The sequence below is a fragment of the Mus pahari genome, chromosome 6, assembly GCF_900095145.1.
Source record: "Mus pahari chromosome 6, PAHARI_EIJ_v1.1, whole genome shotgun sequence".
Taxonomy (NCBI): domain Eukaryota; kingdom Metazoa; phylum Chordata; class Mammalia; order Rodentia; family Muridae; genus Mus; species Mus pahari.
Genome location: NC_034595.1, coordinates 12,715,026 through 12,731,847, shown reverse-complemented (window position 1 = coordinate 12,731,847; position 16,822 = coordinate 12,715,026). Strand labels below are relative to the sequence as shown.

At 37.9% G+C, this 16,822-nt stretch overlaps 1 protein-coding gene across 5 annotated transcripts in view; it reads left to right on the top strand.

Moving 5' to 3' along the window:
- Ecpas (Ecm29 proteasome adaptor and scaffold) overlaps window positions 1-16,822 on the top strand; it is a 105,100-nt gene that overhangs the window by 84,762 nt on the left and 3,516 nt on the right. For all 5 annotated transcript variants that reach the window (XM_021199473.2, XM_029540186.1, XM_029540184.1 and 2 more), the window contains 14 exons: window positions 600-721; window positions 2,202-2,352; window positions 4,448-4,513; window positions 5,097-5,186; window positions 6,488-6,554; window positions 7,238-7,329; window positions 7,406-7,472; window positions 7,617-7,808; window positions 8,354-8,562; window positions 9,215-9,258; window positions 9,350-9,542; window positions 11,125-11,263; window positions 13,321-13,426; window positions 15,347-15,435. In XM_021199473.2, coding sequence (XP_021055132.1) covers window positions 600-721; window positions 2,202-2,352; window positions 4,448-4,513; window positions 5,097-5,186; window positions 6,488-6,554; window positions 7,238-7,329; window positions 7,406-7,472; window positions 7,617-7,808; window positions 8,354-8,562; window positions 9,215-9,258; window positions 9,350-9,542; window positions 11,125-11,263; window positions 13,321-13,426; window positions 15,347-15,435 — 1,627 coding nt within the window. The remainder of the gene's footprint in view (window positions 1-599; window positions 722-2,201; window positions 2,353-4,447; window positions 4,514-5,096; window positions 5,187-6,487; window positions 6,555-7,237; window positions 7,330-7,405; window positions 7,473-7,616; window positions 7,809-8,353; window positions 8,563-9,214; window positions 9,259-9,349; window positions 9,543-11,124; window positions 11,264-13,320; window positions 13,427-15,346; window positions 15,436-16,822) is intronic.

Sequence of the window (16,822 nt, the reverse complement as noted above, 5' to 3'; positions counted from 1 at the left end):
CATATGAGGTGTATCTTTGCTTTGACCCTGAAGAACATGTGACTCACGTAAATGAAGCAATATATGTCTTGCTTTTAACACCTTTTCCAAATTGAGAGGTTGGCAAATTTTTTGAAACTATAGTTTGCCCCTTAGACTTAATTTTGTAATTTACACTCTAATGCTTAATTGTCATCAACCACATTACAGAGTAATAAAAGAATGTTTTAAATCCTAGTGCCTTTCATGTCTAGGTTTGTGTTCTTTATCAGAATATTTTACTGCAATCTGTAGTGGTGAAATGGTTATATACACAGAACATTTTTAAAAAGTGCTTTCTTAAGTATTTTTCACCCTTTATTTCTCACTCTACAAATTAGAAAGTCAAAAATTAAAGAACAGAATATATTATCAGATTTTCTGTTTAGATACAGCAGTCCTCTTGGACTCAGTACTGGTCATGCCTCTGTCTCCCTACAACCCCATAGTGGTAAAGAAAGTAAACTCATTTTTCATTGCTGATAGTGACATTAAAAAACAAACAAACAGCACTTTGTCAGAGAAATGCTTTAATAGTTGTGAGGCCAGCTTCACTAATGTCCCTGCTCTTTGTATGTGAGGTTTGTGTGAAAATGTGTGACCCTGCCAAAGGAGCAGCTGGCCAGAGAACCATTGCTGTCCTCCTGCCCTGCCTTCTGGACAAAGGAATGATGAGTCCTGTGACGGAAGTCCGAGCCCTCAGGTGTGGTTTGGTTGAAGTGAATGTACTGAAATTACTTAGTTTCTAGCCAGTTTGTAGAAAATGTGTTCTCTTGAATGTTAGATTCCTAAAAATATGAGAAATGGACTGAGGAGAATCCATTGAGGTAACAAGCATTTATGAAAAGACATGGGCCAGAGTATTTTATAGTCCTATTTCATGGGGACCTTGATTTGATGAACATTCTGAGTTGCATATTATTCTATTGGCATTGGCCCCTTTCCTTAGCAAGCACACATCTTCCTGTTATGCCTCATGTCTTCAGGGCCTTGCTTGTTGAGTATAACCAACTGTCCTTGGTAAACTAGTCTATATGGTGATGGTTAATGGCTTCTAAATCTACTAGCTAAAAGACAAATGTGGAAATTAATGATGGTTCAGGCTTTCCAAACCTAAGCCTAGTCATGACTCTAATAGGATAAAAAGACACACCAGGATGTGCAGCCTGATGTGGTGGGATAGGGTATATTCAGCATTGCTTACGAAAGAGCCTTGTGTGGTTGCAGAAGCAAATTTACCCAGAGTAGCCCAGCCTGGCCTCAGACTAGTGACCCTCTGACCTCATACATCAGAGTGCTGACATTACTGGCAGAAGCCATATCTTTAACATAATCGAACCTTTACTTGGTTTAGTGTGTGTGTATGTATATATATTTATCTTATATATGATATGTTAAATAACACAGCTGGATAGGATCAGTGCAGTTAAATGAGAAAACAAGAGAAAGATTGGGACTGAAAGTTTCAAGAATCAAGCTGGGTGTAATGGCACATGCCTTTAATTCTACTCATATGTAGAGGCCATCAGATATCTGTGAGTTCAAAACCAGCCTGGTCTAGATAGCAGGTTCTAGGTTAGCCAGTTCTGTAAAACCTTGTCTGAGAAGGGAGGGAGGGAGGGAGGGAGGGAGGGAGGGAGGGAGAAAGAAAAAGAGAAAGAAAGAATGAGAAAGAATGAGAAAAAGAAAAAGTAAGAAAAGAAAGAAACAAGGAAAGAAAGTTGGATTGAAGATGGTAGTGGATAGACTTGAGCTCTGAATTTGGATTCCAACAAACCATCATTTTTTGTACCCCTCTATGTGTGTTTGTGCTTGCTTAAAAATATCTGCAATTGCCGGACAATGGTAGCTCATATCTTTAATCCTAGTGCTTGAAAGGCAGAGACAGTCAGATCTCTATTAGTTTGAAGCCAGTCTGATCTATAGAACAAGCCTCAGGACAGGTTATTCAGAGAAACTGTCTCAGACAAAACATTGCAAGACAAAGCTGTAATTTTTTTAAGTGCCAAGAGATGAGAGACCCTGAGTTCAGTCATAATCAGAAACCCCACTTTCCAGTTGCCAGGTTAGGCTTTGAGCCATGAGTATATACCTGAATACAAGTGCAAACCATCCTCATGTTTAGATTGTAGGCCTTCTTATTTGTGGTGAAGGGATTGAGATGGTGTTTTCTGTGTGTCTAGCATTAACACTCTTGTGAAGATCAGCAAAAGTGCAGGAGCCATGTTGAAACCACACGCACCCAAGCTCATACCAGCACTCTTAGAGTCCTTAAGTGTGTTGGAGCCTCAAGTTCTCAATTATTTGAGTCTCCGGGCTACAGAACAAGAAAAGGTAAGTTGATAGCAGAAGTGTATTGGTAAGTACTGCTGAGGTATGACCACTGTAAGATCTACCCAGTGCCCATAGATAAACACACTGTGCAGTGGATTTTCTTTGTTTGTTTTTTAGATTTTTTTTAAAGGGGGAAGGTCCTGTCCAGCTCATGTTACATTTTTGTTAATCAAAAATTGACAACATAATTATAACAGTCTAAAAATTATTTTTATACTTTTTATGGCTGGGTATATACCTAACCATCTACAAAATGCCTAAGTAAACATTTATATGTAGACTTTAGTCTGAAGTTGCTCTGCTTTCTCTTTGATCAGTTATTTTTCAAAGGTTGTATATGACTGATTTATTGAGGAAAAATTAAATCAACCTGAAAGGGTAGAAAGTGATCCCCAGAGGTCTCCTCTGTGAACGGTTTCCTGGGGACTTTTAAAAATTCTTTCATGTTCATGTTACAGATCCCCCAAATATCCAATTTAAAAACAAAATCACCACTTGAGGATCTTTTCAAAATCTGTTGGTTGCCGTTTTGTCCTAGTAACCTTTCCTTACAGAAGCTTTCCAGTTTCAAGTAGTCCTATTTATCAGTTGTTGATCTTAGACTCTGAGCCATTGGTGTTCCGTTCAAGAAAATTTCCCATGTCAATGTGTTCAAGGCTGTTTCCCACTTTCTCTTCTATTAGATTCAGTGTATTTGGTTTTGTGTTGAGGTCCTTGTTCTACTTGGACTTGAGCTTTGTGCTGGTTAATACATATGGATCAATTTGCATTCTTCTACATGAAGACTGCCAGTTAGACCAACACCATTTGTTAAAGATGCTTTTTTTTCTCCACTGGGTGGCTTTGACTTCTTTGTTAAAGATCAGGTGTCCATAGGTGTGTGAGAGCTGTAGTGTTATATTTTGAATTTTTTTTTTTTACATACATTGTCCATTATCTCTTTATACTCTCTTAGTTCCAGTCTGCTCATCTCCTCCCACCTGCCCAAACCCAGACCGTTTGCTTGGAACACTATACCACTGAGCAAAATCCCTAACTTTTAGATCTAAAGAGATCCTAGCAGTTACCTATTCTTATAGAGGACTGGAGTTTGATTCTTAGAACCCACATTTGATATTTTTCTGTAACTTTGCCTTTTGTGAACATGCACAGTCATTTGCACATGCCTACCCTTATACTTTATAACTTCTGATAGTCATTTATATATTTCTCCGAATTTTGTTTCTGTTTTATACCTAGTTTTTTATATTTATGTTTGTTTTGTGGGATGATTAGGCCTATATAATATGTAATGTGAGTGTGTTCTCTCAGTTCACTATTTAATTGTTAATTTTTATAATCTACTCTTATAAATTACTCTTTTCACTTGCCTTTTAATACTGTTGTTTCTTCTTTATTGGGCATTCTTTCCTGTTTCAGTAGACTTGCCACCTGCTATAAAATGTTTACTAGTATTAAAAATTAGGGGACATAAATTCTAGCCATCTTTTTGTGAACCTCAGCAAATTACATTTTTGTGTTTTACTCTCTGGATAGTAATAACCTTTCCCCTAGTGTAATTTTGATCAAACTATCATTGTAAATATGAATCTAAAGTTAAAGAATTAAATGGATTATACAAACACCCAATTTGGGTTTTTTTTTTTTTTTGGACAATGTTTTAAACATTATGTAGAAATTCAATGTATTCTCTTTTTAAGTGGATAGAGAACCTGGAACTCAAGAATGCTGAATGGCTTGCTTAGAGCCATAGTGTCTTTATTAATAAATACATTGTTACTTAATTTCTTGTAATAGAAGGGTTTGATCCCAGGGCCTTGTTCATGCTAAACTACTAGTGAGGTGCACCACCAGCCCTCATAGTTTGTTCATTTTTAACTGTTGTCTGAATTTCTGATTTTTAGAGATATGCTAATTTTACAGTTAAATTGTTAAAGAAGGTCAGCAGAAATTAGAATTAGACTTCCATCTGATTTCCGAATTGATTGTTTACTTAAAAGCCTTTAGTTTGGAAATAAAACCCTTTAATTAGTGTTTCTATGGCTAATTCATAATTAGTTGAATATTCTGAGTATCTTGACTATCTGCTTTTCAGGATGCAATGGACAGTGCTCGACTCAGTGCTGCCAAATCTTCTCCCATGATGGAGACAATCAACATGGTGCGTTTCCAATACAACTGAAAACTCCTTTGCTTCTATTTGAGTATAATTCTCCAAAAGAGCTCATGCTGTGTAACATGAGACAAACGTAAGGGGGTGTAGTGATAAAATACTGTGACTGCAGTTGTTTCTTTCAAAATTCTTAAGTTTTTAACTGGCATATACAAATTTTGCATATTTATAGACATTTTTCTTAACCAGTAATAAAGTAAATTTTCCGAATAGCAGAATTTGTCAAATTTTGTGTTAGATTGAAAACAACATATTATATCTATGTATAACTCATATCTATTTATTTTTGGTCTTATTTTAGACAGGTTTAGCAATGTGTTATTATTAAAAAACTAAATTAATGCTTTTCATTATTTTGTTTTTCTGTTTTTAATGTTGAACCATTAGTGAGTGAATTTTCTGTTTGTAGTACTGTAGTAGTTTAATTTTTCCAGAGCAAAATCAAACCAGTGATTTTCAACTTTCTATTAAAACTAGTAGGTACATATTTTGATATAGGTAGTTTTTAAATAAAGATATGGTACTGACTTATTTGTTTATGCTTACTTTTATATTTATTCTTTTCTCCAAGTGCCTGCAATATCTTGATGTTTCGGTGCTAGGTGAACTAGTGCCTAGGTTATGTGAGCTGATCAGAAGTGGTGTAGGTCTTGGGACTAAGGTAAGATTTGTGTGTGTGTGTGTGTGTGTGTGTGTGTGTGTGTGTGGTGGGGTATGTTGGTGTTTATGCACATGCATATGGAGGCCAATGTATCTTTATTTTGGGTATCTTCCACTATTGCTTTCCACATTATCTTTTGAGAAAGAGTCTATTGCTGAACAAGGTGCTCACTGATTGATTGCCTAGGCTGGCTGCCAGCAAGCTCAGTGAATCTAGCTCTTCCTGCCCCCACAGTTCTTAAGACTAAAGATGTATGAACCCAGATTTGTATGTGGATGCTAATGTGATCCTGGGTCCTCATGCTTGCACAGTAGGAGCTTCACCTTCTGAACCATCTTTCTAGTCCATACAAGTATACTTTTAGAAGAGCAAATATGTGTTTGTGATAAGTTTTTTAAACAACAAAAAATGACCATCATGTTTAAAAGTTAATGTTTCTGGCTGGGCTGTGGTGGCACACACCTTTAATTCCCAGCACTCGGAAGGCAGAGGCAGATGGATTTCTGAGTTCAAAGCCAGCCTGGTCTACAGAGTGAGTTCCAGGACAGCCAGAGCCACACAGAAACCCTGCCTCAAAAACTAAAATAAAAAACAAAAAACAAAGTTAATGTTTCTGTAAAACATAGTGCATGTTAAATATTTTGTTTCTATGGTTACATGAGTAACTTAAAATGTGTAACTGATTTGAAAGTATGTATTTATTTGAGATAAGGTCTCTTATAGCTTAGTCTAGTCTCAAACTTCCTATACAGTGAGGATGACTTGGGACTTTTGATAGTTCTGCCTATATTTCCTGGTGCAGGGATTACAAGTATTTTGTTGTGTACTGTCATGCTTACATATTATCATGCTCTGCTTGTCTTGCTGTTTTTAGTAGAATCTTTTATGGTTACCATGAGAGTGCTCTTAAATTTTCTGTTACTACCAGTTAATGGACAAGCTCACTTATCTGTTAAAGCAGTAATAATTTTAGACAGTAATTAGAAGTTTTCATGTAAGGTTTAATAGATGTTTGGGTAGAAAAATACCATTTGTTTGTTTGTTTGAGAACCTTAAAAAGGTCAGATACTCCCTTCATCTGCTTATTTTTTTCCTACTGTTAAATTTTAGTTGTTGTTGTTTTAGACCAAATCTCATGGTGTCCTCTTTTCTTTTTTGGTGTTTTTCTTTTTTCTGTATTCAGTCCCAGAGGGGCTATTAGACTTCATATGTTTTATCTTTAAATTATTAATGCCTAGAAATAGTAGTTTGATAGTGCATAGAGACATCAAATTTAGACCTTTGTTTTTGTGACCTTAAAGGGGGGCTGTGCCAGTGTCATCGTGTCTTTAACTACTCAGTGTCCCCAGGACCTGACACCTTACTCAGGTGAGTGATATGTGTTAGGAGCACTGTTTCAGGACTGGTTATTTCAGAGGGTTTTTTTTTTCTCATTTGTTTTTGTTTTTTTGAGATGGGTTTTTCTGTGTGTCTCTGGCTGCCCTGGAACTCTCTCTGTAGACCAGGCTGGCCTTGATCTCAGAGATCTTTCTGCCTCTGCTTTCTGAATGCTGGTATTAAAGGCGTGCACCATTGCTGCCTGGCTGTTTCAGAGTTTTAAAAGGAAAATTCCTGGGTGATGTTGACTTGCTTTGCCTCTGCTGAAATCTCTGACCCAATCATTCTGTAAGCAAACTTTTATTGTCTCATAGGTTAAGTTTGTCAGTGCGTAAAGATGTAAAAGTACCTTTCATTCTGTAGAACTTTTTAATTGTTCATAGCTAATTTTACATGAATGCTTTTTTAAAAAAAATTCCCCGTTTAGATAGGCTTCTAGGTAGGATTCTGTATCTACCTCTCATTTTTGTACCCTTTTCACACTATTCTGGACAGAAGTTAAATTTTAATTTTTGAATTAAATGAAATAAAGTAGGTAGTACAAATAATATTTAAAAGACCTAACCTACTATGCAGTAAACCTGATCAATTTCAGGGTTATGGGGTTTTAGTCCTGGGAATATAGCATAGTATCCAGCCAACCGCACAATTGACTGTATTTATTATTTCTTTAGGTAAACTTATGAGTGCTTTGCTTAGTGGTCTGACAGATCGGAACAGTGTAATTCAGAAATCCTGTGCATTTGCCATGGGCCATTTAGTTCGGGTGAGTTGACTTTCTTATTCAGTTAAGCACAACTCTGGTAATTATACAGAAATGACTAAGAGTGTTTGTTTTTCAGACTTCTCGGGATAGCAGCACTGAAAAACTGTTACAGAAGCTCAATAGCTGGTACATGGAGAAAGAAGGTACTTTTTTTTTTTAATCATCCTAAATTTAGATATTAACCAAATAAGCTGTATATTGTTTTGGTGGAAACATTTTAAATTGTTTTATTTAGATCATTTATCCTGAAAAATAGTTAAATGCTAACAAAATTTTGGTTTCTTTAGAACCTGTCTATAAGACCTCTTGTGCTTTGACAATTCATGCAATTGGAAGATACAGCCCTGATGTATTGAAGAACCATGCTAAAGAAGTTCTGCCCTTAGCATTTCTAGGCATGCATGAAATTGCTGATGAGGAGAAATCTGAAAAAGAAGAGTGTAATATGTGGACTGAAGTGTGGCAGGAAAATGTACCTGGTTAGTAAATGGTGGATGCAGAGTAAATGTGTTTCCTGAGGAACACAGCTGGAATGTTTGACTCATGTTGTCTGGTCATAATTCTCCCAAGAACCTGAGCAAGCTATGTCATATTTTGAGCACATCCTAATTTCTAAGTTTGCAAAGTGCCACTCAGAGCTCTTTTCTTTGACTTGTTACTTACTGTGTGAGAGAATATAAACAGTGTCTAAGCAAAGGAGAACTTTATGTAGGTAAGCTGAGTGTAACTGTGATTTTATGTTGGCTTAGTGTATCATTATAGAGCTGTGTTTTTAACCTTGATACACATTATGATGATAACCTTTTAAAATAACATTCCTGACAGTATGTCCAAGTTCATACATTCCTACTGTTACAAAAAAGAAGCCATACTACCCACTGTCTCTCCCGTTAGCAGGTGGTATGTTTTCTCAGCTGACAGGAGTGCTTTAAATGAGCAACGTTTACTCACTCACATTTAAAATTATGTTTTAAATCTTTTCTTGTCACTTAAGAGGCGTTATAACTCTTTCTTCTAAATGTAGGCTCCTTTGGAGGTATTCGATTGTACCTGCAGGAATTGATTACTATTACCCAGAAGGCTTTACAATCACAATCTTGGAAAATGAAAGCCCAGGGTGCAATTGCTATGGCATCAATTTCCAAACAAACAAGCTCTCTTGTACCTCCTTATCTGGGGATGGTACTGAGTGCACTGATGCAAGGCCTGGCTGGAAGAACATGGGCAGGAAAGGTAAAGGAATTCATGTTAAAGAACTGGGACTGGATCTTCTTGTAAAATAGGACTCGGATTTTATGTGACTTTGGATTATTTTTGCAGCTATGTTTTCTAGCTAGTGGAGGACTTTGCTTGATCATCTATGATATTTTATATCAAAGTGTATCCCATATGTTCTTGAATAAATCTAGAGATTGATATATTTTTACATATTCACCTTTACAAGTCACCTCTTAAACTGGTCACCATTTTGTGCCCACTGACTTTCGGTAGAGCCAAACTGGTCATATGAGTGCACTGAGCTGCTTTTAATCCTGACATCAAAGATGCTCATTGGGGAGGCTTGAGAGTTGGGAACTCTTGAGGACTATAGAGAAGTATGAATAGTGAGCATCCTGTGGAGAACATGAGATTGGGGTAGTATGTTTTCTGTTTCGTAAAGGCCACTATTGGCCACCACAGTATTGTGGACATAGTACTGAATAGCCTGTAATCTTGGTTGCTAGCTCTTGGGCTTTTATGAATTAAAGATTTGTGTGCATAGTGCATTAAAGGTGAGATAAATGTTAGTTTTGTTGTTATGGTCATAAAATACTCATAGGGTAGTCATAGTGTAGAGAATGTAACATGTGAGTTTAATAGTATTTCTTCATCTTTAACTTATCAGGAAGAATTATTGAAAGCCATTGCCTGTGTAGTGACGGCTTGCAGGTAAATATTCTTTTCTTGAACATATCATTTCTTAACATGAAGATTAAAGCTGTAGCTTAACTATTCTGATGCTTTTGTGTGAATCCTGTAGTACAGAGTTGGAGAAGTCTGTGCCCAATCAGCCCACCACAAATGAGATCCTTCAGGCTGTCTTGAAGGAGTGTTGCAGAGAGAATCTCAAGTACAAGATTGTTGCAATCAGCTGCGCAGCTGATGTTTTGAAAGCCACCAAAGAAGACAGATTCCAGGAGTTTTCTGACATTGTCATACCCCTCATCAAGAAGGTAATAGCTAACTGTGTCATCATTCAGGTCTTCAGCTGTCCTGGCTATATGTTTTCATTAGGACAAGTTTAGCTGTAAAATAGCAGAAAAATCCCAAAACAATATGCCTCAAACAAGATAGAAGTTTGTCTTTTACTTGATAGATGGAAGCCCCATAAAGTATTCAGGGATCCTATTCTTAGACATTATTCTCATGGTCTATAGTTTATCTGGGTCCCAGGCAGATGACAGAGTAGATGAAGTTAGGGTCACAGTGAGCTCATAATTTCTCTCAAGAAAAGCTCTGGAAATAGAAACATCATTTTGATTCATGTTCCACTGACTAGCACTTAATCACATAGTCTCAGTTGGCAGCAGATGAGGCTAGGAAAGGTAATTTTTCATGTGGACATTTGAGTTTCCACCTGTTGGAGGAGGATGAGAGTACCAATGTAGTGAGCAGCCTCTACCATAGTAAACTTTAACTTGCTAGTGTGTGCATATGCCAAGTAGTTATTTAGTATGAAGACAAGGAATACTATGTGTTGTAGAGTTCACCACTGCATTGTCCTGAGGAAATTTTTGGTTAGAAAAAAGATGACTGGCTTAATTTGGGAACCACTATACTCATTGTTTTGTTTTGTTTTAATAAAGTGGGCATCATAAGGAAAGAGGGATGTCATTGATCTTTTTGTTTATTTGTTTTGGTTTTCTGAGACTGGCTCTTTCTTTTATTGTAGTGCTGGCTATCTTGGAACCCACCATGTAGCTATGTAGACCTCAAACTCACAGAGATCCATCTGCCTCTGCATCTCAAATGCTGGGGTTAAAGGCATACATGCCACCATGCCTACTTATTTTTAAAGCATGAAATATTTTTAAGTATTCTTATGTCTTCTGTTACTCTACTTCATGTATTTGTTTTCTTTCAATATAAGGCTGACTTAGTTATTTCGCTGATAATGTGTAGGTCTTAGAGATTTATATTTTAAGTGGATTATATTGCCTACAAGCTGATTGACCTTGTAACCTTTTTACCAGTTAAGAGTTTGTGTTTAAAACATTGCCAGGTTCTTTCCATCTTTATTTAATTCTCTTGTCCAAATGTAGGTCTTTTTAGGTTATACTCAACATACTACATAATTTTCCAATTTTTATATACAAAATGTTTAAAACTATTTCTCAGCCAGGCAGTGGTGGCGCACGCCTTTAATCCCAGCACTTGGGAGGCAGAGGCAAGCAGATTTCTGAATTNNAGGCTAGCCTGGTCTACAGAGTGAGTTCTAGGATAGCCAGGGCTACACAAAAAAACCCTGTCTCCAAAACAAAACAAAACAAAAAAGTATTTCTCAGATTTATTAGATATGTGTAATTTTAATACAAATGGAGAACTCCTGGTAGAGAACTCAGCATTTAGTTCTTGATCAATATCTCCTGTTTTATACTTTGTTTGTTTTAATAGTATAACTGTAACTTTATTTGAATTCTCTCCCCTTCCCTCCCCTCCCCTCACTTCCTCTCCTTCCCTTTTCCTTCTTCCTCTTCTCCCTCCTCCTCCCCTTCTCTCTCTTTATCCCCTCCCCTCTCCTCTGTTACATCCTAGAACTCACTTGACAGCATGGGAGTCCGTACCACCAAAGCTGCAGATGAAGATGAGAAGGAAAGAGAGCTGCAGCTGGAGTCTCTGCTGGGTGCCTTTGAGAGCCTGGGCAAAGCCTGGCCCCGGAACCCAGACACCCAACGTAAGCACTGGGACACAAACTTGTAGAAGTGCTATAACCAGAAGTCACTTAGTAACAACACAGTTTTTGTCTGTGTGGCATAGTAATATTCCTTATATAGTCTGAATATTAATAGTGAGAACTTCTCTATATCCATTTTACTCATTCACCAGCAAATAAGTACATGGATCGCTCTATTGTTAGGGATTGTACCAGAAAGTATCAAGGGAGCTAGAGAGCTAGCTTAGCATTCAAGCATACTCACTGGCTTCTCTTCCAGAGAACCTGATGAGTTTGATGCCCAGTACTCACATACTGGCTCACAGCTGTCTGAAACTCCTGTCTCAGGGCATCCAAGGGCACTGGACACCCATGTGAAGCACAAATGCACACGCAGACAAAATACTCATACACAAAAAAGTATCATGGACTGGATAACTTAAATAACAAAGTCCCTTCTCCCTCCCCCCACCCCCCAGCTCCCAGCTCTGGTGAGTAGAAGTCCAAGATCAAGTTGTTGTACAGATGCTTTTTTCTGAGATTTCTCTCTTCAGCTTCTGAATGGTTGCCTTTTCTGTCTTCAATATGGCCTCCCTTTGTGTTGCTGTGACCTGATCTCTTGTGATTGGATTAGTATCCACCAATATGATTCTTTCAATATTATATCTTCTAGTACAGTACAATAATGTTGGGGGATACAGTTGAATGCATAACAACCATGAAGTACTTTATGTAGATAGTTTGACTATAAAAGTTTTGTTACTTTTCTTTTTGTTCCTAACTATTCTCTAATAAACTCACAATTCCCTCTCAAAATCACCAGCCTTGCCGTCGTGTCTTCAGTAAGCCGGTGGTAGCTGTTTGATTGAGAAACTCATGACAGAGATTTTCAGAATTAAACATATATTTATAGAAGACTAAATAAGACATGATTATTAGTTCAAGTTGTAGTTATAACACATTGACAAGGCCATTAAGTTTGAACAGATGCTATTTAAGTTTGTCTTGTTCTGGGAAGACACTCCGTCCCAATGATAGTCTTTGTATTAATTATTTGTAAACTCAGGCATAACATTTTCTTTGAGCCCATCATTCTTTGTTTAACATATGAAGAATTTTTCAAAAGAAGTCATCAATTTGTGAATGGTATTATGGACTGTAGTAGAAGTTGCTTGACACCATTAGCATGAGTAACTCTTAGCCAAAGAAAGTTAAAATAGGGAATTCCGTAAGAAAGACAGCGTCACACACAAAAACATAGGAGATGTACATTTGTTTAACAGTTACTGAGGAAAACCAAGCACTTTTTCTAAGAATGTCAGTGTTGCATACTAACTTCTCACATTTCACAGTGTCCGCTGTAATTTCTGGGTTTGTCCTTTTAAATTAGAGAAACAAATTACAAGCTGATATCAAGCAATCTCAAGGTAGAATTTTTACCCCTTCCTCTCATGTTTTATATTTAAACCTTATTAAATTTTATAGTAGGTGTCCAACTTATGGCCCATTGGCCACATGTCAGCAGGGTAACTATGAATGTGGCCTGATGAGAGGCTTTGGAAAGCCCTGTTCTAAGCATTTAAAATCAACTTCTATTTTTATTTTTGTTGAGTTTATACTCCTATCAGTATAGTATTAATTGTATAATGATGGTGACAATTGTGATGGGGACTAGTTTATGATAAGACTACTGACTGTTGACAAACCCACAGTTGGCAGAGTTCTTCAGGGTGCTTAAGAGTTCTGGACCTTTTGGTTTTCTAAAGGGAAGTTAAAATGGAAGGGGAATGTAGCTAAGCTGTTGGCTCTGTTCTGAGGAGGGCAAAATGCCTTTAGAGCAAACTGTTAGAATAGGTGTGTGTGTGTGTGTGTGTGTGTGTGTGTGTATGTTGTATGTATGTATGTTGTATGTATGTATACTAATGTTTTGGAGAAATTTCTGTGTCTTTAGTTAAATTGTCCCTCACATTACTCCACTTTTGTCTTTGTATTAATGCTACTTTCTGTTTTCTCTCCACCTCTTGTTACCTCCCACTCTTCACATACTTCTCCTCTGTCCCACTTGGCCGTCTGCACAGGTTGTTACCGTCAGGAGCTGTGCAAACTGATGTGTGAGCGGCTAAGACTCAGCACGTGGAAAGTGCAGCTAGGTGTCCTCCAGTCAATGAACGCCTTTTTCCAGGGGTAATGTGCTTCATGATTCAGGTTTTTATTTTATCTCCCTGATGAATGGATTTCTCAACCTTTACACATTCTTTAACTCGGGAGACAGAGGCAGGCGGATTTCTGAGTTCGAGGCCAGCCTGGTCTACAAAGTGAGTTCCAGGACAGCCAGGGCTATACAGAGAAACCCTGTCTCAAAAAAACAAAACAAAAAAAAAAAATAAAGATTTTCTCATACAATATATCCTGATTATAGTTTATTCTCCCTCTACTCCTCCCAGCTCCTCCCCACTTCCCCTCTTATCCACTCCTTTTCTGTCTCTCAGTAGAAAAGAATAAGCTTCTAAGAGATAACAACCGAATGTGACAAAGTAAAATAAGATGAAACAGAAACCATCACAGCAACCCAATAGGAGGAACAGAGTCCCAAGAGCTTTCCCAAGAGTCGGAGACCCACTTGTTCTCACAGTCAGGAGTTCCATAAAAGTCTAAGCTGATAACTATAAAATATATGCAGTGGACTAGGTGTAGACCCATATAGCCCTGTGCTTACTGCTTCAGTCTCTGAGCGCATATGTGCCTTACTTAATGTTGGTTCAGGGGCCTTATGCTCCTGGTGTTCTCCTCCCTTCTGGCTCTTAACAATTATTCTACCTTCCTAGGAAGTTCCTGAACTCTGAGGGAAGGGATTTGATGGAGACCTCCCATTTAGACTCTCCTTCCACATAATGTCTGGTTGTGGGTCTTTGCATCTGTTCCATCTGCTTCTGATGGAAGCCCCTCTGATGATGATAAGGCGCTGATCTATGAGTATATCATTAGGACTCATAGTTATTTTCTTTTTAGACCATTAGTGTTTGGTTTTACACTGGATCTCTGGGCTATCTGGGTCCCTGGTACTTGGTTACCCAAGCAGTGTTGGGTATGGGTTTCTTCTTGTGGAGTGGTCCGTAAGTCAGTCAGACATTGGATGAATATCCTACAGGTTCTGTGCCACCATTGCACTAGCTTATTGTGCAGGGAGGGTGGATTTTTAGATCAAAGGTTTTATAGCTAGGTTGTTGACTTTCCTATTTTGGTAGATTGCAGTGGACTTTCCCACACCAAAGAGACAAGAACGTAAGGGTGAACACTTATGTAGGCACCAGCTCATCTTCACCATGTTTAATGAGTTGTGTGGGTATTATCCTCTGCATTGGGGCCTTGCTTTCAGTTTGCAGTGACCCACCCTCTGTCTTAGCAGCCACCAGGCTGTTTGGGGATTCCCATGGGATTCCCTTGACCAACAGCTCAATTGAGTACAGCCCAGTCCTGTTACTGGGATCCTTGCCTGGCTACAAGAGATGGCCAGTTAAGACTTCGTATCCTCCATTACTAGGAGTTCTTGTTAGGATCACCTTCATAAAGTCCAGGAGGTTTCCACTGCACTAGGTTCCACATGACCATACGAATGCCCCCCAGTTCCAGCTCTCTCTCCCCATACTTTCCCTCCACTCTATCTCCCCCATACCTTGCCTTTCCCTGCCTGCTCCCATCCTCATTCTACCCCAGTCTGCCTATAAAACCAGTTTTCCCCTCTCAGGGAGATCCATGCATCTCCTTAGACCTACCTCTTCTCTGTACCTAACCTCTCTGGTCTATGGATTGTAGCTTGGTTATCATTTACTTAATAGTAAATATCTACTTCTAAGTGAGTATATACAAAATTTGTCTTTCTGGATCTGGGTTACTTCATTCAGAATGATTTTTCTAGTTCCATCCATTTGCCTTCAAATTTCATGATGTCATTTTTTTTAAACAGCTGAGTAGTACTCCATTGTGTAAATTTACACATGCTTATAATCAATTTAGATAATTATTAGTATCTGAAGTAACATGATGTACAGATAGAAGTTATTCTAGGAAAGTTTTAAATTGTACATATCACTTTTGTACTTGAAGGTTAATGCTTCTGGAAGAAGAACATGCAGATCCTGACGCTTTGGCTGAGATTCTTCTTGAAACTTGTAAATCAATTACTTATTCTTTAGGTGAGTAAAGAACCTGAACTTGAGTGATTTGTTGTTGTTGCTGCTGCTGCTGCTGTTATTTTGTTTTGGTGCTGGTGATCAGGCACAGTCCTTCATGCAAGGCACTCGACCGCTGAGCTGCATCCTCACTCCTTTTTCATTCTCAGTTAGGTCTCTCTGTGCTACCTTGGCTGAGATTGAGTTTATGGCTCCAGTCATCTCAGGATCTAGACTTCTGGAACAACTACTGACTGTTCTGTTTATGTGCCATATTTCCCCCAACAAGGGTATTTTATCTAGCATTACAGTAGAACTTTAGATTGTACCTTTACATCAGTATTAAACAGTTACTTAGAAATAATTCCTAGTTTATAAAACAGTTGTTAAAATAGGTTACGTAGTACCTGTATGTACTTGGTTTTACCTGAGACATTTAAAAATGTGTTGCTTACAACTTGTCCTTTTATTACTAAATTCTTCAGTATATATTCCTTTTTATAACATCATGGTATCAAATTTATACACTTTTGCATGGATGCAGTGTTCTTTTATCAATTTTTTCTCATTCATAGTTTAATTTCTTCAATAATTTTTTGTAGGATCTTATATTCCCTCCCCATTAAAAAAATACAAAGATCACATATAAAATATAGTTGTCATATCTTTGAGTCTTTTCATCTGATAAACTCCTTCAGCTTCTCTTATATTCTCGTGATTTTGCAAAATAAAGTCCTCTCTTCTTTTTGGAAAAAAATAATATAGTTCTCATTTACTGTTTGTCTGACACTTCCTCAGGCTTGGATCTAGCTTATGAATTCTGATACTAATGATAACAATTTTGCTCATATCAAGAGGCATGCAATGTCCACAGCTTTCCTGATTTTCAAAGTTAATTTTGTTTATCTAATCAAGGCACTATGGTTTTTCTCTATATTATCATTCTTCTTATTCCTTATGTCTAGTAAGTAGTGCTTGAAAACATGCTGTTGGATGTAGCTTTGCTACCCCTCCTTAATTCCAGGAATGGGCTGCACTGCCAGCTCCCACCCAGATTCCTTTGAATCCATGGCTAAAAAACAGACACAGTTGTTCAATTTCAACTTGCCTTTTTGGCATAATTGCTGGGTGGTACTTATCTCCTACTTGGAAAAGGGTGCCCTTATCAATACTCTGAGCTCTGCATCTCTCCACCTGCCCTCAACTATAGTTGCTCAGTTACATGTAATCCCAGCTAAACATCCCCAACCACTCTCTTGTAGGAGAAGCCTAGGGCCCCACTGTCCAAGGTCTCACATGGCTGGTCACCTTTTCTCCCTCAGAAGCATAGCAAACTCTCTCTCTCTCTCTCTCTCTCTCTCTCTCTCTCTCTCTCTCTCTCTTTCTCTCTCTCTCACACACACACACACAC